This window comes from Anser anser, assembly GCF_964211835.1.
Source record: "Anser anser genome assembly, chromosome: 3".
NCBI lineage: Eukaryota > Metazoa > Chordata > Aves > Anseriformes > Anatidae > Anser > Anser anser.
In genome coordinates this window covers 93,256,201-93,282,811 of record NC_139722.1, presented here as the reverse complement: position 1 = coordinate 93,282,811, position 26,611 = coordinate 93,256,201, and the positions used below count along the sequence as shown (strand labels likewise).

Sequence of the window (26,611 nt, the reverse complement as noted above, 5' to 3'; positions counted from 1 at the left end):
GGGAGGCCGCCACCCGCCGGCACCCGCCGCCGCCTCCTCGGCCAGGCGCGGCCGCCCTCCGCCTCCCTCCGGCCCGCACTTCCCCTGCGCGGCCGCGGCCGGGGGAAGGCGGCTCCCGCCGGGCCCAGCGCGGCGGCGGATGGCGGGGGGGCCGCGCCCGGCGGGGGCGCCCGCTGAGGAGAAGGCGGCGGCGGCGGCGATGGCGGGGGGCCCGGCGGCGCGGCGGGGAGCGGCCGCGGGGCCATGAGGGCGGGCTCCGGCCATGGCCCATGGCAGCGCCGCGGTCATGCTCAAGTGCGTGGTGGTGGGGGACGGCGCCGTGGGCAAGACGTGCCTGCTGATGAGCTACGCCAACGACGCCTTCCCCGAGGAGTACGTGCCCACCGTGTTCGACCACTACGCAGGTGAGAGGGGACGGGGGCAGCGGGGGCGGCCGCCCGGATCGCCTCGGCTCGCCTCGGCCCGGCCGCCGCCTCACCGGCTCCGTTTCTCCCTCCTTGCAGTCAGCGTCACCGTGGGGGGCAAGCAGTACCTGCTGGGGCTCTACGACACCGCCGGACAGGTGAGACGCCGAGCTGGCCCCGCAGCACCCCGGGGCGCGCCGCCCCCGGCCCCGGGGGGAGCGGGCAGCCCCCCGACAGCCGCTCCTCCCGACGGGGGCGGCGGAAAGCAGCCAAATGTCACCCTGGGGCGGCGTGTGGGGCAGCCCGGGAGGGGGCTCGGGGCTTGTTTCCTTTTTCCTCTTTTTTTTTTTTTTTTTTTTTTTGCTATTCTAGACAATTCAAGTGGTTCCTCTTGCCTGGTGAAAGGCGCTACGTCAGCGTGCATCACGAGTAGTTTTAGTGCTGGACGAGGCGCTTCGTGCCGGAGGCAGCCGCGGCGCACCGCGCCGAGGGCTCCATTGCTCAGCGCCCTCTCCGCTGTATTGACTTGCACGGCTGCTCTCCTCCGCTAAGGCACTCGCAGCCCTTTGGAGAGGGCTTAGCTGAAACAAAAAAAAGCACCCTTGGTAAAGGGCCCGGCCCCGGGAGGTGCAGGAGACTCCCAAGACAGGCCTGGAGCGTATACAGAAAAGCTGCGTGTGTTTTTTTTTTTTTTTGGAAAGTTGTGTATTTCTTACATGAAAACTTCTCGCAGTGTGAGCGTGTGGTTTGGTCTCACATGGTCTCAGATGTGCTTCCTTGTCATAACGAGTAGCTAGTAAAAATAACCTCACCGGACTTGTGTCGGCTGAAGCTGTACGTTTTGACCGAGTTATTCCCGTACTTGATTGAACAGTTATTGGCCAAATCAGTGTAACTTTTTAGATTTGCATGCAGCCGTAAGGGGAGCAGCACTCAACCAGTCTTTCATATGTTTGTGAGGCCTGAAAACAGTGATAAACTCCATTCTAGGAGAATTATAGGAAACAGCCTCATTTCCAAAAGGATGGTAGCTGAAGGGTGAGATTCTTACCAAAAAGACTGACTTCACGATTGTGATATATCGCTGATATAAGCACAAACTAGTCCCATTTATGCAAACTAAATTCATTTGTTATTTCTGTCGTAGCCCTGCTTTTCCGTAGTAAATGGTTTTTCAAAACACAGCTTGTTGTAAAAAACTGCTCAAGTGTGCTACACTACGAGGATCTAGTGCTCAGGCAAATTAAAGCATCTCGTTAATACACATCTATTTTTCTATCATAAGCATTGGAAAATATAAAAATAAGCACCTAGCGCTAGCGTACGTATGCATAGCTTATTTGTGGATGCTGTCTCAAACAGCTTGTGCTGACTTGTTACTATTAATGGGAGCGCGTGTTGTCAACTCTGTGTAACCTTAACTAATGTGGTTTTGTGGTATCCCTCGCTGCCTGAACGTGCTGAGTACCAAACGGAGAGACCTTTGGCCTCCTCTAAAGCTAGCAGGGTAAACCGGCCAGTTTGCAGCAAACAGCAAGCAAAGGTATTCCTGTTAGCTAAGAAAAACTTTTCAGTGTTAAATTATGTATCTAGATTTGTAAAAAGTTGAAGTAAGCTTTTTTTTTTTTTTTTTTCCTTGTCCAAATTGTGAGAAGTTGAGATCCTAAGCTCACATTACAGCTTCTGATGTACCCAGGACCAGATCTTGCTGTCCTAACTCAGAGGAGCCTTAGCTCATGTAGAGTGTTTTAATGAGGCTACCTTTACAAATATGTCTGGTCTTGGCAAAGCTCTCCTTTTAGTCAGCCCTACCAGGTGATATTAAAATCTTTACTGTTATCCTCACCTCAGCTCAGCGTATGGGGGGAAGCGGTGGACACCTGGGGCTGCCCACGAAAGCCCCATCCCAACAATCTGCATGACTAAGGAGATTCTCACGGGGACCCCGTGTACAGACCCTAGACCAGCAATTTTGTTCTTTTTCCTCCTTCATCAGGGACAGTTTGCTGACAAGCCATTCTTCTAGAGCCAGGGCATAAAAGAAAGCTTACTTCCAAGTTTAAAGATGTATGTAGTTAAGAGCAGAAGAGCCACGAGTTGCTGGTGCCTTCTTCATGTTGAGGAAACAGTCTGCTGCATCTGGTACATGCCTGCTGTTTGTACAGACTTTTGTACAGCTCGGATTCAATGCTGCTCAAAGTCAGGGTTTCTGTGCCAGCGTACATCGGTGTTTTTATTTCTAATTCTCTCACTCCCAAATAGTTTTACTGTAAAGTACTGGCCTGATAGTATCATTTTCTCCAGACTTGGCAGCACACGATTACTGTGTGGCATCTGAGCAGTTCGTTGTCTTCAGAGCGTGCCTGTCCCCAGCCCCGGACAGAGCAAGTCGGTACAGCCTGCAGGTCTCATCTCCTGGGGCAGGGAGCGTGACCAGAGGCTTGGACTTCTTGACCGCTCCAAATTCATGTGGCAAGCCCGTGGCAGAGCGAGGAATCAAGACCTTTCGGTTTCTAGCTGGTGCGCAGCAGACTCATCAGCCTGAAATACTGACTTATCAGCCTGTGGGTGTCTTTAGCTTGCATGGTTATGTATTTAGCAACTTGTGACAGACTTCTGTTTGGCAGAGGGGCTGTAAGCTGTTGAGTTCATGACACCCAGTATGTGTTTCTAGCAAGCTTCTTCACAACACAGGCAATCACACATAGTAACTGCACTGATCACGTAATGCCTCGCGTCTTTGTGCGTTTAAAGTAGGTTGAGAATAAATCCATTAAAGTCCCTTTTTTTCCAGGTTATATATAGCAGGGGAAAATGACACAGTTCACAAGCTTCAGGCTACACGCAGACAGACCTTCCCCCCTTTGTGTGCGTGCGTGCATCCAGGCGCTTTGGCTGAAAATACTGCGGCCGTGGTTCAGCAGAAAATAGCCAGTACAGCTGCTGGGCAGGGGAGGCTCTCGGAGCCCGTTTGGTTTTGCAGCTGTGGAGGCCGGCTCCTGCTCCAGGGAGGCAGATGGGAACTGGTCCCGGTGGTGGCTCTGCCATCCTGGGGAGGACATTTCTCAGGCAATTCCTCCTGGAGGTGGAGCCGCAGCTCCTTTTAGCCCTACTGCTGGGCACAGCCCTTGGGTTTGGATGGCTCTTGGCTCATCCCCTCGCTCCTCCGCCTCCCCAGCGGATGAGAACGGGCGGAGCCTACCTGCATCGCCCAGAGCTGGGAGCAGAAATATGCCAAAGTTTAACTGTGAGGTGCTCACGATGATGGTGTTTGTGTGCCTTTGGCTTTACAATCCCCTCTTGCTGGGGGAGAGTAGCTGGGTGCCAGTGCAGTTTGTTATGGAGCATGGGTGCGTGGCAAAATAAACCTGGAAAGGGAACCGTGGCTCCATCAGGAGTCTGCTGACTTTGCCCTGGTAGAGCGCTTTTGAACTAGGACAAGTGATGATCATTTTGATCTTTTGTAATACCAAGCATAATACTGCCAGCTATCGTGGTAGCAAAACTTTTGGAGAAATGCCTGTAAGCATTCACAGAGGGGCTGCGTGTCCCCTTGCCACGTCCCAAATGACCGGAGCAAGTGGGAGGACACACAGCGTGAGGACACACAGCGTTTACCTCTATGGGGTTGTGCTCCACGCTGAAGCCTGCTACTTAAAATGGCAGTCAGGGCTCATCCTTCTCTCTTTCCCTTTTGATGTGGGGTTTTCATCCGTGATGTGGTCGGTTTCCTCCCGTATGTGCTGACCATGTACCTGTGGAAGCCTTGCGGTCCCGGTGTGTTGTGGTGCGAAGGGCTGTCAGAGCTGGAGGCAGGCCAGGAGGAGGCTGGAGCAGACCAGGGTAAGACTCTCGGTGGCTTCTCAACTGTCACCAAGACAGTAGCTGCGAAACTTGGCTAAGCGCAATACGAGAACAAGCCGCTGCCTGGTTTCGTCAGCTCAGGTTTTGGTGGCTACTCTTGCTGCAGCTGCAGCCACCTTAATTCAGATCCGCTGATATTTTTTTTTTGTCATTGTAACTGAGTTAAAATTGATGTTAAAAGCAATTTTATATTAAACTTGGTCAGGCTGCCGAAGTGTGTAAATCTAACTCAAATATTAGCGAGATCAGCGCCTGCCACAAGGCCAGGTGTATAAACAAATGATTGTAACTGCGAATGAGCCTGTGGGAAAGAGAGGGATGGAGGCATGGTTATTAAAAAGGATGGACACACAACTTGCAGCGGTTGCTATAAATAGGAAAGAGCAGTCATCTTTGTAATTCTTGCCGACTGTTTGTCTTGGCCTTGGTAGGTAGTCCTGGTTTAGCAGGTACCACTTCAGTATCCTGAAAGGAGTGGCAGCTGCTGACCATTTTGGCTACTCTGTTGTGCAACAGGAATTTCCCCCCTCGGACCACATATGCTGCACGTACCGCGCAGCCAGAGCGCCGAGCACGCAAGCACAGTCTCCCGCAACGCAAAACCATTGTAGAGTTACAATTGCTACAATCTGTAGCATGATTTTGGCAAATCTGAGAATTAAACATCAGCCCTTAACACCCTGCCCCCTTTCTGTCCCCCCACCCCGCACCTCCCTCCTCCCACGTATTCTCCTTCGCTCCCTTCGCATTGCCAAGGCCGGGCCGGCAGCTGCTGCGGCAGCCTGCGAGCCCGCTCCGGGCCGGCGTGCTGTCCTATGAATAGCTCGGCCTCAGCCCTTAGGGATGTTGCCAGCCCTGTAGATTGAACGGCTCTGCAGCAGCAACTGGCTGGGTGTAGGTAATTGAAAATAGAAACGTGCCCAGATTCCCCCTCTGAAATTTAAGATTTCTAGGCAAAAGGAGGAGGTGATGCGTGCGAGCTTGCGGTCTCTGTGATGAGAGTTCAGTAGACAAATACTTGAGCAAAGACAGGCTTTCCCTTTGGAGGGAAAGGGACTTTTACCTTCAGATTGGCTTTTAAAAATGCTCTTCCAATAATAATATTAATCCCAGTGCCAAGCTTACGTTCCAACACCTTGTTGTGAACTGTGATTCACACCTTGAAAGCGTCACATCTTTCTTAGAAAGACAGGTAAGTATTGTGATCACCAGATGGCGAGTTAGGGATGGGAAATACTGCTCTGAGTTCCCAAAAGGATCCACTGGATGTAGGTGGCAAACCCAAGACAGCTGTTTCTTTTTCAGAGTGTCCAAAGCCCTACGGCGTTTCTGAAGGTTGGGACCAAGTTATCTTAAAACCAAGCGTAAGGGTTTTGTTTGAAAATGTAGATCCAGAATGTCTTGGCCAAGTGAGCTAACAGCAGGCTGAAGTAAAAAGCAAACCAAGTGTGAGAAGTTCTCTGAAACTTCAGTTTATGATAAAAGCACATGTTTATGAAGTGTTGACCTAGGGAGGCTCTTGCTAAGCACTGATTGTGTAGTCAAGTAAAAATGTTTCTTTTTCTGGGTTTAGGCTGTGACAGAGTTCTCTCCGAATTTTGCTCTTTTACAATTTCTTTGAGTTACAGTGCCATGTTTCTATGCTATCCAAACACCACGATCTAAAAAGACAATCCTGAGTGCAAGCAATAATTGTTGCTTTTCCAGTATAATGTTATTGCATATCCTCTCACTTCCCAATTTTAAGCTGGTGTGTGCACCTGCATCATGTAATTATCATATAACCTACGCTGTACTGAAGGCAGCAAGTGGTGGGACTGGGCGAGGTGGCAGGAGCTGGCAGGGTTTTCTTACAGAGAATGCACGAGACCCAGCGAATTTTTGGAAGGTCTGTAGTCAGAGTTCTTGACTGAAATGTCTCCTTCGCAAAGAGCTCTTCATGTTTTGGTGAATATAAAAAGTCTCTAAAATGCACTATTTTTCATTTATCGTTTAGCTCCTGAGCCAGCCTCTAAACTACACCTTCAAATAAGCCAAACGTAATCTAGAGTACTGCCTCCACAGCAAAGACCTTTCTCCCAATCAATTACTTGGCGAGAAACAGTGCAAAAGGACTTATAACGTCAGCTAGGGTCTGATCCGCAGCTCTGTGTCAGCAGGCACCCTATTGCTGAGCTCAGAGTGCTTTGTTCCCATTCCTTTCTTGAGAACATATGGACAAAATGAACATAAAAATTAGTAGCAATACCAATGTTTTGTCAGTCCCAGACATTCAAAATGATGAGTCAGCTATTCCTATCCCCAGACCACACTAGGAAGCACCTAAAAACCTAGAAAAGGAAAACAGATTGGGAATTTTTCTTTTGCCCTTTGCTGGAAGTGGTTTTCCTTTGAGTTTTGTGTATTCAAGTTTTCTCTGTGTCTGCAGGGGACTGGAAACACCTCTCATTTAAAAGTGAAAAGGATGTTATTTTTCTTCATGTAATCATCATACTCCAGGAACCTGGGCTTTAAGAAATAATATAAAACACTGATTCCAAATCTTGGAAGTTTTACTGGGAATTATAAAAAAAAACAGTATTGTTAAAATGGATGCTTTGGGACAGAGATTCAGGACTTTTTTTAACCTCCAAATCAGCAGTTACGTTTCTAACAAAACCGTGGCTCCTCTAATTAAAAAAAAAAAAAAAAGAAAAAAAAAAGGTGAACTGGGCAAAAGAGGAGGGGAATGACATCTTTTTACTGCTCTGTTCTGCTGTGGTTTTGTAAGTAGTCTTTTGGTTTGGATTGGTGACTGGGTGATCTATGTTAAGAAAAATGCCTGAATGCTACGTGATGCTTCCAGCACTTCTGTAAAGGTTGTGTCAGTTGACTCATGAGCTGCTGCTGTCCTCGTCCTCTTTTAATCTCCGCTGCATCCATTCTGTGGCACGTGGACAGTGATTCTTAGCAGTGCTCGGCACGTGCTGGTGTATGTATCAAAATGCAGATGGCAGTGTTATTCTCCAGAGCAAAGGAACATCTGTCAGCATCCTAGGTGAGCTTATTGCATTAGATGAATGACAGACTGAATGTGCCTCAAGCAGCTCGTGCTCTAAATCAGATGCAGCCGTGAATGCTAAAAGATCATCTGTAGGGCTCATTGCTCCAGGTTGGCCTGATGTCCAGTTGGGATGCAGTGCTAGAGTGAATTACAGCTGGATGCCAGGAGCGATGTGGGCTGCATCTTTACTTGGTACCCACACATAGCCCACCCATGGGCAGTGAGGTGGCTGTCATATTCCTCTCTTCAGAAAGAGAAACCCTAGGAGGTTTTTCAGCTGCCTTAGCATCTGCGGCAGTGAAACCATTGGGTGTTTTACCACATTCTTCGATGGCGGCTGTTAGCCCTGACACATCGGGGATTGACATAAAATGAGATGCAGAAGACTCCTAGGAACACTTTTAATTCCAGAAACTTTCACCATGATGCGTTTATGGAGTGCACGTGATGGCAAAGGTACTCTGGCAGTTTATGCCCTCTGTGCAGCTGCGTAATGGGAATTAATCTTGCAGAGTCAGTGTGATGAAGTCTTAGTCTTCTGTCTTACAAAGCTGTTTCTCAGCACTGGACTGAAGAATGTGCTTTTGGGATTTATTTGTAAAAAGTGAAAGGGAGCGGGACCCCTAACTGACCAGTCTTTGTTGCCATGACACAGATAACTGTATTAAACCATCTCTATTCCAAGGCTTGTTTTCTCAGTGAAAACAGACTTCTTGACAGTCATTTTCTCCTGTAAAAATACACTGAAAGAACCCGTCTTTCCTAACAGCAGGGTCTGCCGAGGGTCTGACCAGATCCTCTGTGCCAGGGTGCATTTAATTGTTTTTCCCTGATTACTCAATGTGAAAGAATGAAAAATCCTGATTGTTCATGGCCGCAGTCACCAAAACTGGGGTGAATTCCTTTTGCAGAGAAAGTGTGAAAATGGTATGGGAAGAGCGTTACTCATAAGGTCACTGACTGCAAGAAGGAAACCAGCACCGCACCTCAGAGCTGCGATTTCTGCTGGATAACGAGTGAGAGGGCTTGCCCACGGCAGTCACCCTCCCGCTTCTTAGGAGCTCCTAGTGGCTGAGCAACTGGTATAGGTGTGTTCAAGTGAAAGTGTGCTCACTGATAGTGCTTGCAGTCTGCTGAATCCATGTTCTGTTGCTCAAGATGCTAAAATAATAAGTCTTGCAGAGAAATATCAGACTTTTACTTTTAGAACATCAGGAAGAGGCCAGCAAGTTGAAGTTACTGTGGTAATGGAGAGCAGTGTTTTGTTGATACTGTCTACGCAAATAGTTTAGTATCACCACATGCCAAGATGTAGGATTTGGACAGTATTTAATCCCACATTAAGACTGGGATCAATTTTGATCAATCAAAGGCAATTTTATGTATAATAAAGGGCATATTCCATCCTTGTCTCAAGGCTCTAAAATCCATCTTAGTAGGCTCCATCTTTCAGCTAGTTATTTCTCTATACAGAAAAGCATTTCAGACATGTAAGCAGCTGCGTAGTTCTCTGATATGCCAGAGGGAAGTTCTGTCAGAAGAAAAATCGTAATTTGCAAACACTGGGCTTTTTCAATGTATAATTCATACGTCCTTTGAACAGCCCTCCTCACAGGAATTTAGAGATGGATTTAGATCAGTTTACTTCATTTTTAGAATACAATGGGAGAGCACTTAGCCTGTCTTCTTGCAGCCTTTTCTATAAATTAAAAATAGCTGCTGGACCCAAATCAGCCGCTTTCTGCATTCCCTGGGAAAGCTGTGTGCACAGGCCCCGACAGGACGACTCTGCCTTCGGAAGTGCAGGCCGTATCCCCATAAGCCAAAGGGTTCCGGGGGCCTGTGGCGTTCTTTCTCCCTGCAGCCAGGCAGTGATCACCAGACCCTGTTTCGCGCGTCCCGAAACTAGGGGCAGCTGTAGGTTGTCTACAGATGTAGGCAACCACAAAATGGAACCTAGCGATCCGCGTGGCAGGGCCTGGGCTGCAGGACGGGACCGGCAGCGGCGTCAGGCCGTGCTGTGTCAGGCCGAGCTGTGGCTTGCCAAGCGGGCCCGCAGGTGTGCTGCGAAGGGCTACGGAGTGCACGCAGCCCGTGCCGAAATGCTGCGGAGAGCTGGTTTTTAAGGCAGGGAAGCAATTTGTGCTTCGTATAGGGCAGTACAGACCACTTCCCTCTCTCTCCTCCCCCACCAAGCATGTAGTAGAATCAGAAACCACAGCGTGATTCAGCCCGGCACCTGAAACCTGCTTCCTGCCGTGCTTCTGGGCAGGCAGCTGCTCCCTGGTGCTTATGGCAGGGCTGCGGGTCAGCCTCTAATTCCAAATAGTCCGGGTGAGACAGTAGGATCTGCCCGCTGGGGTAGCTGTGAGCTGCTGCTAAGTCCCTGGGGCTGTGTTAGACACCACAGTAGTTATGGTTCGTTCGTTACGTTCACCAAAATATTACTGGGGGCCTACTGAAATGGAAATTTCTTTACAGGGAGGAAAACTATGTACATTGCAACCTTGGATAGGTTTGAAATGCACTCCAAAAATGGTAAAATTAGAGCTTGGCGAACTGTATGGATTGTATAATCTTGTATATATTTGTATTTCCAACCATCCTACTACGAAACAGATTACAACTTGGTTTTACAGCTGGGATTCTGCTCCACAGAAAGCAGCTCGTTACGCATGTGTGCCTCACTGAGACCCCGTGAGCAGCGGTTGTCATTGCCCTGCGCTACACAAAGGCTGGATTCCTCTAGCAGCTCCGCCTGATGTCTATTTTTGGCTTCCCCTCTAAAAACAGATGGTTGGGAGCGAGAACCTCCTCTTGTGATTGCTGTTGTAAGCTGTGAAAGCAACAGATGGTTGCTAACACAGAGGCACAAACCCAGAGTTGTCAAGTTCCAGTTTTTCTTCCAGAGTGGTGCAGGCTTTATTTTGTTCCCCTCCATCCACCTTTTACCTTCTCAGAATGTAAAAGAAATAGGCTTCTCCTTTTGTTTAATAAGAGTATGTCAGCATTATGTGACTGGGGATGTATACTTTACATTTCTTTCCAAGTCATTAACTTTGTTTCTGCCAGAGTACAAAAGTGAGGCCTGAATTCAGGCATGACACGCCTTGCTCAGGGCTCCAGCCACTGATGTTAATGAAGTACCGGAATTTGGTTTCTGCTGGTTGTTTAAAGACACCAGCCCGCATATTGCAAGGAAAACAAAATGATCTAGGTTCATGTCTTCTTCACTGCCTGTAACAGCAGACTTTAGAGGTGTGCATTTCCCCAAATGTCTTGGTCAAGGTGTGGGATGGTACTGACTGCAAGACGGCTTAGACTCTAATTGTCCTTCATCTCTCCTAATGGGATACAGAGACCCTAATCCCGTTCCACAGGAGGAGAAAGAGGCCTGTGGTCTCACAGTACTGAGAGAGGGGTAAGGACCTCGGTCCCCACCGCTTTAACTTGGTCAGGGAGGAGGGGGATGCCATAAAACAGGGGCTCTAAAACTGTGGGATCACAGGTATGCCTGCACCTCTGCGTTCAGTTTTCTGATAAACCAAACAAAATCATGCTTATGAGATTATTAGACTTCAGTTTGTCTGAGTTTATTTTTTAAAAATATCCCACTGCACGTAAGCTGTGTACATCAAAAGCTTTTGGAGTGCTTTGCAAAGACTAATGCATTATTAAGCTAGCAACCCCCTTTGGGACACCCTAACAGATGGGAAGATGCAAGTAGAGAGAGAATAATAATTTGCTCAGGGCGACATATTATGTCAGTTGCAGAGTTAGGAATACAGTTTTTGTGTTCTTAACTATGCCTCCCAGCTGATATCCATGGAATTGGGCAAAAGTATTAATTTAAAATCAATTAGACAACTTGAAATACAGCACTGCATTCTGCTTTTGGTTTGAGCAAACCTTTGCAATGAAGACCAATACACTGCTGCAATGCAATGCAAGGCCATTCTTTAGTCTACGTGCAAAAAGTTCCTCTATTTTTGAGAAGTTAAAGGTCAGGAAAAAAAATAGCCAAATTTTGGATGCATTAAGACAAATCCACCTGAACATTCAAAATATGGTGAAAAACAGTGATTCAGTACTCCAGCACAAGGCAGCAGAAAACCTGAAAGAGGCAGATAATGAATTACTATAACAGATGGAAAGAACTTTAGACCTAAAGGAGAGACTTGAAGGAGCTGAAGATACAGGCAATGCTAGATTTACCCGTAGAAAATCAAAACTAGAGGGAAATGAAAATTTAAAACTATGGATTTCCTTTCTCCACTCCTAAAAACAAAACGAAACAAAAACAACCCCAAAGCAGTCCTTCCCGGCTTGTAGCTGAGAAGCCAAGTCACCAGTTCCTCCATCTTGTTTCCTTTCCCGTGTCTCGTCTCTGTTGGCAGCTGTCCTGGGTTACTGCAGAGGTACTATTTAAAAGACGTATGCTCCTGTTGCAATTTAGTGTCTTCAGGAGGGTGTCCATAGAAGATCACAGCACCATATAACAGTTACGAAGCCAACATACTTGCGTCCAGTTTGCTTAAAGTCATTACAACTCTTCTATTTTCAGCATGTTTTTTCTATCTGTATTTATCTGCTTCAGCAAACAGTGAACAATTTTGTTTTAAAGGCTAGCAAATATTGGAGAACGAGCCATTTCAGTACAGTCTGGAGTTTTTGAGAGCTAAGTGCATATTCTGATCCTTTGTGGCTTTCTTACCCATCTTATTTATATTCTTAAAATATTCCAGTTAAATTCTTTAAATATTTTTAATGCCTAAATATATAGGCAGTGCCTACGCCAATTAGATTGGAAGTTTAATTGCTGTACAGTGCGGTGTGTACATGCACTCAGATTGGAATTTATGTTGACTGACTAGGAGAATTAGATTTTGCCATTGCATTTAATTTTACAATAAGCCACATTTATTTCCCTTACACTAGATTCAGGAAATAAATTATAATTGAAGGGATCAGATTTTTTCCAGGCTTCTCTAATATTCAGCCTAAATTCATATAGTACTTCAGATTCTTTTACCAAGTGCAGCGATACGTCAGAGAAGGCTTTCAGTTTGGATTGTTAGTTCCTGGGATTTGTTGGGGAGCAGAAGGAGCCTTTACACACAGACGGCCCACTAGAGGCTGGTAACATTGAAGCCAGGCTCTCTCTTAGGAGGATGCAGGACTGGGACAGTAAATAGCCAAGTTTTGGATGCTTTAAAACTGATCATGTGGGGGGAGATTACATTAGAATTACCTGTCTTACTAAAACAAGCGGTGGTAGGCCATTATGAGTATCGATACGAACATAATTTTCATAGCACAGGTGAGGTTTAAAGGAGAGCCTGACAGCATTGGCTTGTTTCAAGCAGCAGGATTGGTGGGTATAGCCAAATTCTCTGTTAATTTAAGCAAGCGTCAATGCAGTGAAGTCACTGTAGTGAATACCACGTACGTCTTTGGCTGTGGTACATAAAGTATCCAATCACACTGTACTTGTCTTCAGTTTAACATCTTAATTATGCAGGCTGGACCCGCAGCTTGCCCAGTGCAGACGGAGCAGGGTATAAATCAAAAGGCATATAAATAGATCCAGGGACAGGACAGATCAGCAATGAGCACTCCTTAAAAAGCACTAAAATTGCTCACTCACAGATGACCACTGGTGAATGCTTGGGAAGTAAGGTGCACTACCGAGATGTGGCCAAATGTACAAGGATTTGTATCCAATGGGTCTTAAAAATGATAAACTAAACATAAAAGTTTTGAAGTAAGTCATGCAAAGGTAACTTGCCTTTGGGGAACTATAGGCCTGTCAGTTTGACCTCAGTGCCAGGGAAGCTCATGGAGCAGATTATCTTGAGGGTCATCACGCGGCACTTGCAGGGCAAGCAGGCGATCAGGCCCAGTCAGCATGGGTTTATGAAAGGCAGGTCCTGCTTGACAAACCTGATCTCCTTCTATGACCAAGTGACGCGCTTGGTGGATGAGGGAAAGGCTGTGGATGTGGTTTACCTTGACCTCAGTAAGGCTTTTGACACCGTTCCCCACAACATTCTCCTCAAGAAACTGGCTGCTCGGGGCTTGGACTGGCGTACGCTTCGCTGGGTTAGAAACTGGCTGGATGGCCGGGCCCAGAGAGTTGTGGTGAATGGAGTCAAATCTGGTTGGAGGCCGGTCACCAGTGGTGTCCCCCAGGGCTCGGTACTGGGGCCGGTCCTCTTTAATATCTTTATCGATGATCTGGATGAGGGCGTCCAGTGCACCCTCAGTAAGTTTGCAGATGACACCAAGCTAAGTGCGTGTGTCGATCTGCTCGAGGGCAGGAAGGCTCTGCAGGAGGATCTGGATAGGCTGGAGCGATGGGCTGAGGCCAACTGTATGAAGTTCAACAAGGCCAAGTGCCGGGTCCTGCACCTGGGCTGCAACAACCCCAAGCAGAGCTACAGGCTGGGAGATGAGTGGTTGGAAGCTGCCTGGCCGAGAAGGACCTGGGAGTATTGGTTGATAGTCGGCTGAATATGAGCCAGCAGTGTGCCCAGGTGGCCAAGAAGGCCAACAGCATCCTGGCTTGTATAAGAAGCAGCGTGGCCAGCAGGTCTAGGGAAGTGATTGTGCCCCTGTACTCGGCTCTGGTGAGGCCGCACCTCGAGTACTGTGTTCAGTTTTGGGCCCCTCGCTACAGGAAGGACATGGACGTGCTCGAGCGAGTCCAGAGAAGGGCGACCAAGCTGGTGAGGGGTCTGGAGAACAAGTCTTACGAGGAGCGGCTGAGGGAGCTGGGATTGTTCAGCCTGGAGAAGAGAAGGCTCAGGGGCGACCTTATCGCTCTCTACAGGTACCTTAAAGGAGGCTGTAGCGAGGTGGGGGTTGGTCTGTTCTCCTACGTGCCTGGTGACAGGACGAGGGGGAATGGGCGAAAGTTGCGACAGGGGAGTTTTAGGTTGGATGTTAGGAAGTACTTCTTTACCGAAAGGGTTATTAAGCATTGGAACGGGCTGCCCAGGGAGGTGGTGGAGTCACCATCCCTGGAGGTCTTTAAAAGACGTTTAGATGTAGAGCTTAGCGATATGGTTTAGTGGAGTACTTAGTGTTAGGTCGGAGGTTGGACTCGATGATCTTGAGGTCTCTTCCAACCTAGAAATCTGTGATACTGTGATACTGTGATTAGCAAATGATGAGTATTTGCCAAGAATTTAGTAGATTTAGTAGAGCTGAATTGGAGAGCAATTGATGGATCTGTGCGAGTGTTCCTGCATGCAGATTTTGTACTCTGGGGACCTGTCTAATTTGCAGTTGGGAAGCTTCTTTTAGGATTTTGATCTCCACCCTAGAAAACAGAGTGGCAACTCTGAGCAGGCTCTAAGTGAAATGTAAAATACACACACACACAAAAACAATTGAATGTCGAATAGTTTTGAGCTGCAGTTGTGATTTTTAAAAAAATTTATTTCTGCTTTCTACGATGAATAGCCATAATGGCTCAAAAGACAAGCTTACTAGGTTTTTCTTCTGAAACAGGACCCCGACACTAGTAGAGAAACAGCAGATCTTCAAAAAGGGCTGTCAAAACGTTTCACAGTAGTTTCAGCTACTGGGGTTGTGAAATGGTGTGTCCATGTTTACAGTTCAGCATGCTCTGGCTTACTGACAAAACTGCGGAGTGTATAGGACTGGCAGTGAAGTCTGTATAACCAAAATTGCACATGAGGACACCGAAGAGTGCTGGCCAATGGTTGCCTCCTCGCTCGCGCAGAATCTCCTCTTGTGCTTGCTCCTACACGTCTTTTCTCATCTCTTCTTCATTTCATGATAACAGTCCTCTTCCCGTAGCTGCTGACTTCCAGATGAAAAGATGGGTCTAGCAGAAGCTGTGCTGAGGAAGGAAGTTCTCACATGTTTTCTAAATTCTACTGACACAACCTTAAAAACCTAATATTTAATCAAAGAAGGGCTTTTTTGAGGGTGCAACTATAGGTTAATAATCTGGTAATGTGACAGCTGCCAAGGAAACGAAAATTGGATTTTCTGGCTCGTTTCAAACATGGAGTTGAATTACTTTTCTGTCTACATTTAACGAACAAGTAATTCTGCTATTTGTGTGATTTAATTAAGATGGGGAGCTTACGTGGGGAAGAGAGAGGCTGCCTAGCCCCCTGATTAACCATGCACTGGTGTTTATTGCGGAAGAGAAGGCAGAAACCTGTCATCCTTCACCGTCTTGGCAATGACAGGGCTCAGTATTAGTGATACATATTAAAAAACAGAAGTCTAAGGTAGGAATACTAGGGCCTCGATTCACCGCTACAGACCAAAACAATCCTTGCAAAAAGAAGCTGGGGCATATTCTCTCCTGGCCTTAGCGAAAATATATGGCAAAACCCACTGTCTTTCTCTTGCTAGAGGGACTGTGTCTGTTTGACAGCAGGGACAATGCTCCTAAGTACCTCTGTTGCCAGGGTACTCTATGCACTGGCAATAGGACTGGGGGCTTTAAATGCTGTGGCTCTAAATGACCCAAATAATAATCTTTTCAAACAGACACGTTCTTCCCAAAGGGCATTAATGTTCCCTTGATAGTGTTCTTGATCTTTAATTCCTGTTCCTTCCCACTGTTTGCTGAGCTTGCTTACAGAAAGCAGTCTGGACAAAGGAGCTCCCTTCTGATCCTTCCTTCCTCTGCCCCGATCATTAGCACAGGACAGTAAAATTTCTTAGCCAGAAAGAAAATCTTAAGGAGGAACTCAAGTATCACTTCTACATATAATCCAAAAGAGCACATGTAAGTTAAGTGCATTAAATAGCCTTAATCTAGCCTAGCTTTGTATAACCTGGGTGGCTCCGTAGCAGTCACAGCTGCTTACTTTTCTTTGGTCAAACAGATGCTAACTTTTGATCTGCAAGTTTGGACTGTAAACATTTTTTTTCTTTAAATGAAAACTTTTTAAAGAGCAATCTTCCGTATATTCTATTACAGAGGTAAGTTTCTATCAGTTTTAACACTGAGATTATTTTTATATTTACATTTACATATACTTACGTGCAGATTTTGTTCTAACAGCCACACTAACTAACCTGGAATAGTTGTAAACACTCAGAAAGTTTGCTTCAACAAACTTCCTGAAATACGAGTACAGTTCCTGAATATACAATTAGTGAAACACTGAATATACAATTAATTAAACAACAATTTAGTATTGCAGATAACAGAATTTTTCTTTCTCAGGAAGACTATGATCGTCTGAGACCTTTATCTTATCCTATGACCGATGTCTTCCTTATCTGCTTCTCAGTGGTAAACCCTGCTTCATTTCAAAACGTGAAGGAAGAATGGGTACCAGAGTTGAAGGAGTATGCACCTAATGTTCCCTTTTTACTAGTAGGAACACAGGTATATCTGTTTCTGTTTTAGTTTATTTAAATCGGTCAGTTCATTGTATGATTTCTTCGGGCTGAAAGTTCAAGTCCAGCAGGACCTGAGCAGCACCTCCTTCTGGCTTTGCAGAACAGCACTAACAATTGCCAGAAACGAGTAGAGCTGTATTGTTTTCTAATAAGCGACTTTCATTTTGTTAAAAATCTGCACGTCGTAAACGGGGTGGCAAGATTGGCTGCATCCCTCAGGGTGACTTTCTGTAAAAGTCATGGGACTTACTGAATAGAATTGTCTGTTCATACTAACATAGTACTATTGTAGGAGTAAAGGTTGTTCATCTAATAACCCTCCAACATTACTTGGAATACTTCGGTCTCCAGCTATTGCTCATATCCATTATTTATGGAAGCAAAGGATCAAGGGGAGGATTGAGACAATTTCCTCTTGCTTCTTGTGGGCCATGGACTGGACTTCAATCATGAAGTGACTAACATGTTGCTATTATATTTGGGTTAATTTTGCTGCCACTGCTAGATAAGCTTTCTGGTATTCTAACTGAAGAGCTGAATTAGGGAGTAAATGTGTGGTCCTTCTGGATTAAAAGTAGCTCACAGCTTAAATTTCCAGAGCTTTTGAATCAGTAAGGATCCACAATCTGAACCATGATGTGACACCTTTTTTTTTTGTACATGAAATTCTCCATTAAATAATTATGCTCTAAAATGAGGATGTCATATAACCTGCTGACTTTTGTTTAGAAAAACTATTCCAACATGACTTCAATCTTTCTTGCTAGATTGATCTTCGTGATGACCCAAAAACTCTGGCAAGACTGAATGATATGAAAGAGAAGCCCTTATCTGTGGAGCAAGGACAGAAATTAGCAAAAGAGGTAAACTGGATACTCCTAAATGAAATCAAGTAGCAAAGAAGCAAAAAAACCATCTATTTTCAACTGACTTTTCTTTCTTTACATTTCTTTTACCCGCCAGTATATGAAACCTTATGACTGGTTACCAGTTAACAATATTTACTTATATTGTTGAATACAGCTTAGACCTATGGAATAGCACTACCCTATTAGTAATTGTTCTAACTTCATGTCTAGAAACTCCTTAAAAACTATGTAAGCGTGAATCAGAGATAATTAAAATCAAAAACTCACTGAATGGTTGAGGTTGCAAGGGACCCTTTGAGGTCACCTTGTCCAAGCCTCATTTTGAAGCAAGATGTTGAAAGCATTTCTAGGAAATGATTTCAGAATGCTATACACTGTTTTAACACACTGCATGGATACTGTTTATCAGGACAGTTTTAGAGAGACTTTTTTTGAAACATAATTTGGTTATATTGTTCTTTTTTGCTGTTTAATTATCAAAAATGCCTGAGGACCCCCTTGCCAATACAAAGAGTTTATTTAATATGCTTCCTTTATAAACCAAACCAGCTTAAATAAATGCCAGATCTTTGGCGAAAACACAAATCTAGTGTCTCCTACAGGAGGAAGCACATTCAGATAAATTTTCAAGATCACAGCCAAACTTCGTGGTGTCACTATAGAAACAAATTTCTGACGTGCAGATCTGAACAGCTGAAGTAGATCGCTACTGATTTAACTTACTTTCTTGACAGATAGGAGCCTACTGCTATGTGGAATGTTCAGCTTTAACACAGAAGGGACTGAAGACTGTTTTTGATGAAGCTATTATAGCCATTCTGACTCCAAAGAAACACACGGTGAAGAAGAGGATAGGCTCAAGATGCATAAACTGCTGTTTAATCACGTGAGATACATTTGACAATGGCCAAGCTTACTGTGAAATTCTACTGAATTTAAATACAACGCATTAAGGTACACGGCGAACTTGTTTGAAAGCTAAAACTATGATTCTGCCTTCTACAACCAGTGAAATCCAGAGGAATAAAATCAAACTCAATGAACTTGTAATAAGAAACCACCACGTCTGTTACAAATATTTTATTAAGACTGGAAGGTACAATCTCTCAGGGTTACATAGTCTAGAGGAAGCAAAAACTGCACCATGTTGAAACAGCATCTGTGTGATGCTATTGAGTGGAGATGCTTGGCCTGAAATACTCTAACTGAATTTGGATAGTCTTCTGCTTTGACTACACATATACATATATATCTAAAAAAAACAAAACAAAACCCAACAAAAAACATTTGCACAGTCTGTATGGAATCTGCACAAATACCTTGTCTCTCTTTGCTCCAGTTATCTGCTTTTGTATGTAAGCTGCTTCCGGTTCCAGTGTATCCACAGAGGTGCAATAATCAGACCAGCCATATAGCCAAAGGTAGCTCCGAGGGAACAGGAAATGGGCCATACCTGAGGGGAGAATGCAAGGTAAAAACAGACATTGAGAAAAATGTTTGTGGTTTTTTGTACTTCGTGAGCACAAATTCTCAGTGTAACCTAGGTACTGAAAGACAATGCAGTCTCATTCTGCTTTAAAGCTTGATGTGCTTTCCTAAAAATGCCAAAAGTGTAACAGTCATACATGCATCTTCATGAACACTAAATGCTGTTGTACAGTTTTTTAATTAATACACATTAAAATGTAACCAGGCTTCTGGCTATTGCAGACGTTAGTTTGATATTCCCAAAACTATGTGAAAAACCTGGAAGTATTTATATCCCGTGAAGTGTTCAGCTAACCTGACTTCCTGTTCTGCTGCACACATTGGGAAACCTGAAGATTTCTTTGTGACAGGTGGACTCGATTATCTTTGTAGGTCCCTTCCAACTGAAACTATTCTATTTTAAGTCTGCCTCTTTCAGTCTTTCCTTCCAATTTCTCATGACATTCTGAAACTTTCAGAGGTGTGTCTAAATGAACTACTCAAATAAGGCCAGAGATTGTGATGAATAGAGGGTTTTTCTTTTGATCTTGAAAAGTAGGCAAAGGGATGAGTTCCCGTTCTGGCTAGCAGAAGGAAGGGAACGTAAATTTGGAAACTGAACATTGTACCCAGTTCAGGAAAAATATCATATTTTATAATATAACATAGAATATAAAACATAAAAATGTTGAAGACTCCAGGAGTGTTTTAATTATAAGCTTTGTTTCCTAACATAAGAACAGGGAACTGACTCAATACAGCTGACTCACTTTAACAAAGCATCTAGTATGGAAGAGAAGTAATGGACCCCTCGCCCCCTTTTAAATTGGTATTGATTTGCACGGAGGAAGGGCCAAAACAAAACTGCAACCATTCTATCCTCAGATGTAGCATATTTTACCAGTCAACTACGTGCTGCATTTGATGAAGGTCCCAACTAAGCTGGCAATTAAAAATATTTATTGTAGAATAAACTGAATTCCCATCCCTCTTCAAAATTCTCCTTTGCACATTGCAGGGTCAATTTTGCACTTCCTGCTGTACAGTTCTTAAGCGAGTACAGACTGCACTCTCCTATTCTTTATTTTTTAAATTAAGGGGGATTTTCCCACCTTCTATAGTACTTGAGACTGAGAAATGCACTAGACATTAAAGAATATATCCACATCTCAGCGCCCAGGCTTTTTTTCCTACTTCATTTTGACTGGCAATTCATGACTATCAAATTAATTTACTCTTAATGGTACTGGTTCCTCCTTTCACTCATTTTCCTAGCTCTAATTCTTCTCCTTACTTCATTATCACTTGGAGAAATATATTTATTCATGTCCTTCGATCATTGGAATTTTTACTAGGAATAAGAGTAACTTATTTTGTCCTCTGCTGTTTCATCTTCACATTCCTTAGCATTCGCAGTTTTATATATTATTTGGAGGTCTTAAGGAGTGTAGCAAAGATGACTATAAACAAGGTGCCTTAGGTACTCTTTATTGACCTTGTTTCATTCTTCCATTTCCGGACATTGTCTCTCTGCTACTTGGTTTTGTTGCCAGAATGTTTTGGCTGGTGCCTCTCAAACCAAAGACTTGCTTGTTTCCATTCATTTAACAGTGGCATTGTAGATCTTCTATAAAAAACCTTCAGATGCTTTGGCATGGTAAGATATTACATGTATGTAAAACTCACATGACTTTGTGGCCTTGGCTAAACTTATGCTTCAGGTAGATCTTTTCAACTTTTAAATAAAATTTAATCAAGTTATTTCTAGCATTTTGCAGGCTATTACGTGTGTGTAAAGGACAAAGCAAAAAAAACCTCCCTGTGACCCCAGCTGCTCACTCAGTAACATTTGGTGGAAACAGCAATCAAACTCTCTTATCCGCTGGTGAAGTCAAATACTACTCTAATATTTACTAAACTATGGACAGAGGCTTCACAAGTCAGTGGTCTTTTTTGCATCAAATTCTCTATCTGTGAGCGATCAACGATCCTTCATTAAATTTTACCTACATTAGGTGAATCTGTAGTTGCCTATTTGCTTTTCAGAAGTGTAAGCAGATGTCGGACTCTGAATTTGTCATGTTCCCGTAACTGGTAAATCGATATCCCTGATGACCCATTCACCCTGTATCTTTTGGTATTTTGTGTATAGTGGGCAATTGTTGCTACGATTAAAAGGATCTCTGTTGATTGTTGTAGCTTCTTTTCCTGACTGAATCGCAACTTGGAGCACAGCTTCTCAATAGTTTTTCTGAATTACGTAACCGTCAATGTTATTGATACCTCCATCTGCCCTCCAAACCACTCGGTTTTTGCTTTGCTTTTTAAAAATCAGTGTTACCTCACACAAGTTTCAGGCTGTCTCACTTAACGCATGACCTCTGAAATCCAACCCTCACCAATGGCAGCCAGCAAAGGTAAGGAAGGGTTAAAGGTGAGAAACCATACAACACTCCTTCTCACTGACCGTGAATGAAAAAGAAAAGAAACACCACCCTTCTAGTGCCACAGAAGGGTACTAGGTCAGGTACATTTTTAATATTATTATTGTGTCATGTACCTTACACTGGTCAAATGGCCCAAAATAGTTCTGAAGGCAGACTGGTTGGCCTTCTTAAAACTCCCTAAGCACAGGAGTTAAAAGCCTGGATTTAAGAGAATTGCTGTGCTTATGCTATTTTTGCTAACCGTTAAAGCAGGGCAAAAACCAAATGAACAGGTGATGATATTAGCTCTGCACCTTTTGTTCTTGACTGCTGGCCTTTGGACTATTTATAGCCAGATGCACTCAAGGGTATATCTAAAGAAGCAAATTATCAAAGACAGATTAAGATGCGGCTCTTAAGCCCATCAGCTGCACTGAAATAACAGTCCTTCTGGATGCTTTTTGCTCTGTGGCAAATGCAGTGCAATTTTTCTAAGAAAGCGGATTGCTTTCCTTTGCATTAGCTGCTGGCCTCATTCTTCTGAGATCCAATCACTTTCCACTGGACCTTCTAAAATGAATTTGACTTGCACGATCAGTCTGCTTTTGCCCTGTCTTCAGTACTTTCTCTTAAACTTGGTTTGGCGTCCCTGACTTGGTATTAACTAAGTGATAAATATCTAAGCAGCTGATACCCACCTGCCTTTTTCAAGAGTTTCCATTCCACTTGTTTAATGTACCCAACTTGTAACACAGCCCTTTCTCCTTCAGGGCACTACTCAGCTCAGTGTCTCCTACTTCATGCCCCTTTTTGTCATGGGGAAGCTGACATACCCTACTCCATCACCGATGTCATGCTTGGGCTGGGTAGGCAGCAGGGGAATAAGATGTTAGGCACCACTGCCTAATTAAACGTTTTTGAGGGGGAAGGAGTTGATCTGGATGGAAAAATATGGGGAGCGTAGGAGGCAGGACAGAACATTCTTCAGGAAACTGTCGTGAAATACCTTGTGTATCCCAGCAGCTGGGAAGCATCAGCTTACCATCCTCACAGCCTAATACAAAAACTGTCAGTTTACATATCAAATGCATGGGGAAACAGGCCAGTTCTAACAACCTGTATATGATTACTAGGAAGCTGAACAGTGGCTTGGCAAAAACAAATCCCCACCTACATGCTCAAGAAGCACACAAATTGAATTTTAAGGGACAGAGCAGAAGCCAATGATTAATAGAAAACAATCCTGACTTCTGCTGTTTCAGTTTTCTTTTTCCCTTGTTCTTTTCGTCTGGCATCGGTGACAGGACTTAAAAAGAATTTCTTTAGGCTAGCTAAACAGACACTGCAGAATTGCAAGGTTTCTATTATATATAAGAATTTATCTTAAGAACAAGGACTCGGAACAGAAATTGCCAGCCTTTCAGAACATAAATGAGCTAATTTCCCAAGTGCTCTTTAGAACACCTATGAGCTGATGTGCGAATGCTTCACGCATTGCATGGAAAGCAGAGCATGTTGCAGGATCACAGCAAGTACTATGCACATAACTAATTAAATCAGACTTCCGGCTGCATGACAGTTTTGTCCTCTACTATGAGTCTGCAACTTGCATCCCATGCAGCGGTAATTACATAAACACTGATAACGACATAAAGGCCAGATTCTTACAGACCAGAGCAGTAACACTCCAATAAAGTTTTAAAGGATATTGTAAAGTAAGCAGCTGACTGCTGGAAGTTTAATTACATAAATGCAGTGGGGGCAATCTACTGTTTGGTTTGGGTTTTTTGTTTGTTTATTTTCAAGTAAACCAGTCCCATTCTCTAGCTGAGTGCTTTTCTCATATTCCTAAATGAGGATTTTTTTTGTATTGTTGCTATTTCAAAAGATCCATTTTTGACTGTCAATTGGAAAGCTATGTAAGATTTTTGTTTCATTTAAAAACTGAATAAATGAGCACAAAGACTTTCCCTCTGTTTCTAACATGCCTTAAATTGCAGATTGCTTAACCTGTACTGTTTTAAAAAATTCAGTACGTACCTTTAATCTATTTTGGTTGCGTGAATGTTAACTAAAAGTGTCTTATCACATTGTACAGACTGTGTATGTTGACAAGCACGTGCTGAGGAGAAGAAAAGTGTGAAGTTTTTTTCAGGCTGGTATTTGTAACTAGTTGTTTTTGTGTATTTGTGTTCTAAAATTCTAGCAAGCATAACTGCCTTTGTCCTCACCATTAAGGTTTACATTAAGAAACATACCTTTAAATAAACAACGAAAACCCCACTAAAGTGGAACCACGCTTCTACCTCTGTTTAAAACAAGACAAAATAAATCAAAACTAAACAAATTAAAAACAAAACAAACACCCACTGGATAGTGTCCTTTCTAGTCACATAAAGTAACTTCTGTTACAACAGAACTTTCACAGTAGTAGATGCTAAAGCAAAAACAGGAGTGAAACTCCGAGTTGTGTTAAGAATAACAACGTAGTCTGAAAATGTATAGTTCTGTTTCAGCTTACTCAAGTAACCACAAAGATCTGTACCCAAGATTCTTCACGGATTCTTTTTCAGGTTGGAACTGTCCAAGAGGTTTGTGGCCAATATTTAGAGTCACTGGCTTGCTACATGGCAGTCAGTCAACTCATTTGAGTTCTATCAGTTCTATCTTGAGTTCTACCTATTAAGTTTTAGTCATCTAGTATAAAGTAGGAATATACACTTCACTGTCACCTAGTGATATAAAAACACTGTAGACAGAATATGTTTTCAAAGCCACTTTTTATCATTATCAACAATTACTACAGATCAAAGTTAATGCTATGAAAAAAACAGGTGGGCATGTACACCGTGAACTTAAAGACGTTTTTAAAAGTCTGGAGTCAAAATATGCAATAAAAACAGGAACTTCACTATTTGCAAAATTCGGTTATTGTCAATGATGAATGAGATGTCTGGAATACTAGTTGTACAGCATATAGTGTGCAGATGAGGTTTTCGTCTTCAATTATACCATCTTGTTGTGCAACTAATTACCCCAGGCTGTGCAAAGAAAGGATGCATCACATTGCATCTAGTACCACCTAAACGATACCACTCTGTTTCGGTGGTGTTTTTCTTTTGAGGTTCCACTTCTCAGATGATACGCAAAGCTCAGATCGTAATCACAAGTGGTTACTGAAAGCACACCATCAACCTGAAATAGTCAATCTGAAAACAAAACGAGAAACTACAAAGGCAGTTATTTCCTATTTCTTTGCTGGAACTATCCCAACTAGCCCTAATCCTTACATAACTGCTGTGTATCAGAGGGCTAGAAGTAATCAGAGATGGATTCCCGACTTTTTAAAACTTCTGAACATCATCTAGAATAGCCTTAGGTAAGTGATCATAATTAAGCCTCAAAAATTATTTGTAAAATTTCTTACAAATTTGACAGTAATCACAAAACACTGGCAAATACTTATTCTACCAGTCTGACATTTGTAATACGCTGAAACATGTCTTGCAGGGTAAGTCTTGAAAAGTGTGGGGTTTTTTTTTGTTTGTTTGGTTTGTTTTTTTAAATACAGGAATGTTAACTACTGTAGGGACTTGCATTCCTGTAAGACAGCTATCTTTACATTTTTACCTCTGCTGAAGACAGGTCTGCAGAATGAAGCCCATAACCAAGGAAGAACCCCAGAGTAGGCCTCCCTGACCAACTGGTTTGCACCGTTACAAAAAATATTTTTTCTGAAAACCAGCAGATGGGCAATAGGCATGGCCAAATTAGATATAAAAAAGTTACTTAAAGAATAACAACAGAATAAAGAAAAAATGAATCATCAGGACACCAAATGACTTTCAGCAATATATTCTGTAATTCTAACAAGTGCTTTATACATTTTTCATTTCCATTCTGAAACACTATTCAGACAATGAATGTCATTTTATTTCCAAACCAATATTCTGTTCCTATTAAGTATTATTTACCTAAAGTTGTCTGTTATATTCTAAAACATGCATTTTACATTATTAGATTTAAATGTAGACAGGCCCACTAGTTTGAATATCCCCTGTATGCAATATTTTTCACAATATGAACAAGGAAAATAAAGTGAAGATTTTCTGAGAAATCTGTAATTATCTTGGTTTTGTTGTGTGTCGCAAGAGGTATGCCTAAAGAACCAATGTTTTCTTTTGGTTTGTGAGCATCTAAGGATGAATCACGATGTAAAGGGATGACTACCGTATCATTTTTCAGTTCTCCTGTTAAGATTTAAAAGACGTTTAGACGTAGAGCTTAGTGGTACGGTTTAGTGGAGGACCTGTTAGTGTTAGGTCAGAGGTTGGACTCGGTGATCTTGGAGGTCTCTTCCAACCTAGATGATTCTGTGACGCTGTGACTGTGGGAATAGATGCTAGTACTAATACAAACAGCTGAGGACTGGGAAGCTCCAGGAACCCAAAAACCAACCTACAGTTTTGTTTTCTCCTTAATTGCTCTTTTAAGGCCACAAAGCAGCAACAAAGTTGCATCAGAAGAATCACTGTATGTATCAGGATGGAGATTGGGAGAACAGGTGCGTACCGGAACAGTGAAGGCAGCTGCGTTCAGTACTCTGCTGAGCATGCTATGCTGCAGCATACTGAGTACTCCCTTTCTTTCTTTCCTTCAGTCGCATTGCTTGCTTCATGTGAGTGGCTACAGGCCACATTTGCTTGAAGCCACTTCCATGAAAAAACTGACTTCACAGGAGTGGCTTTAAGAATAACACACTCCGCTCCCTGAACTGTACTACAGTTAATTTAAAAGTAGACTTTAAACATTTCAAAATTGTTTACAGCTTGAAGTGTAGAAATTAGATTCAATAAAAGTGTCTGGTAAATCCCGATCAAGTGGAAATATTTATCAATCCGAAATGCAGTGCTTAACTTTTTCTATGAATCTCAGGTTACATTACATTGTTGTAACAAAGCTAAATTGATAGCAATAGTACTTTTTATTCTAAATCCATATAGTACCTCCTGAATGTCAGAGGTTTTTGCTAACTTTTGACATTTCAGGGCTACAAACAGAGCATAAGGACAGTAGCAGCAACTTTTTGGTTTGCTTTATGTGGTATTTCTCAACTATTGTTGACCCAATTCTTGTAGT

General features: G+C 43.4%; 2 protein-coding genes across 9 annotated transcripts in view; one reads left to right on the top strand and one right to left on the bottom strand.

Moving 5' to 3' along the window:
• Positions 1 to 243: 243 nt before the first annotated feature.
• On the top strand, positions 244 to 25,582 carry RHOQ (ras homolog family member Q; the record flags this gene model as incomplete). 3 transcript variants are annotated; one of them, XM_083832127.1, is made up of 5 exons in its annotated part: positions 244 to 404; positions 504 to 562; positions 16,599 to 16,696; positions 17,478 to 17,573; positions 18,314 to 21,234. In XM_083832127.1, 5 exons carry the CDS (start codon positions 244 to 246, stop codon positions 18,467 to 18,469), a joined length of 570 nt encoding a protein of 189 aa, XP_083688253.1. In that variant the 3' UTR covers positions 18,470 to 21,234. The 3 variants fall into 3 exon arrangements, with proteins under 3 accessions (XP_083688253.1, XP_083688254.1, XP_083688252.1); XM_083832128.1 differs by having other exon boundaries at positions 254 to 404; positions 16,532 to 16,696; positions 18,318 to 25,582; XM_083832126.1 differs by having other exon boundaries at positions 254 to 404; positions 16,532 to 16,696; positions 18,314 to 25,582.
• Positions 14,734 to 26,611, bottom strand: part of PIGF (phosphatidylinositol glycan anchor biosynthesis class F) — a 25,479-nt gene continuing 13,601 nt past the window's right edge. Inside the window, exons 6-7 of one of the 6 annotated variants that reach the window (XM_083832121.1) lie at positions 18,899 to 19,032; positions 14,734 to 15,181 (exon numbers count right to left, since the gene is read on the bottom strand). In XM_083832121.1, coding sequence (XP_083688247.1) covers positions 18,919 to 19,032 — 114 coding nt within the window. In that variant the 3' untranslated portion in view covers positions 14,734 to 15,181; positions 18,899 to 18,918. Of the gene's footprint in view, positions 15,182 to 18,644; positions 24,701 to 26,611 lie in introns of those variants that run through there. The other 5 variants (XM_083832122.1, XM_083832124.1, XM_083832123.1 and 2 more) reach the window with 5 other exon arrangements.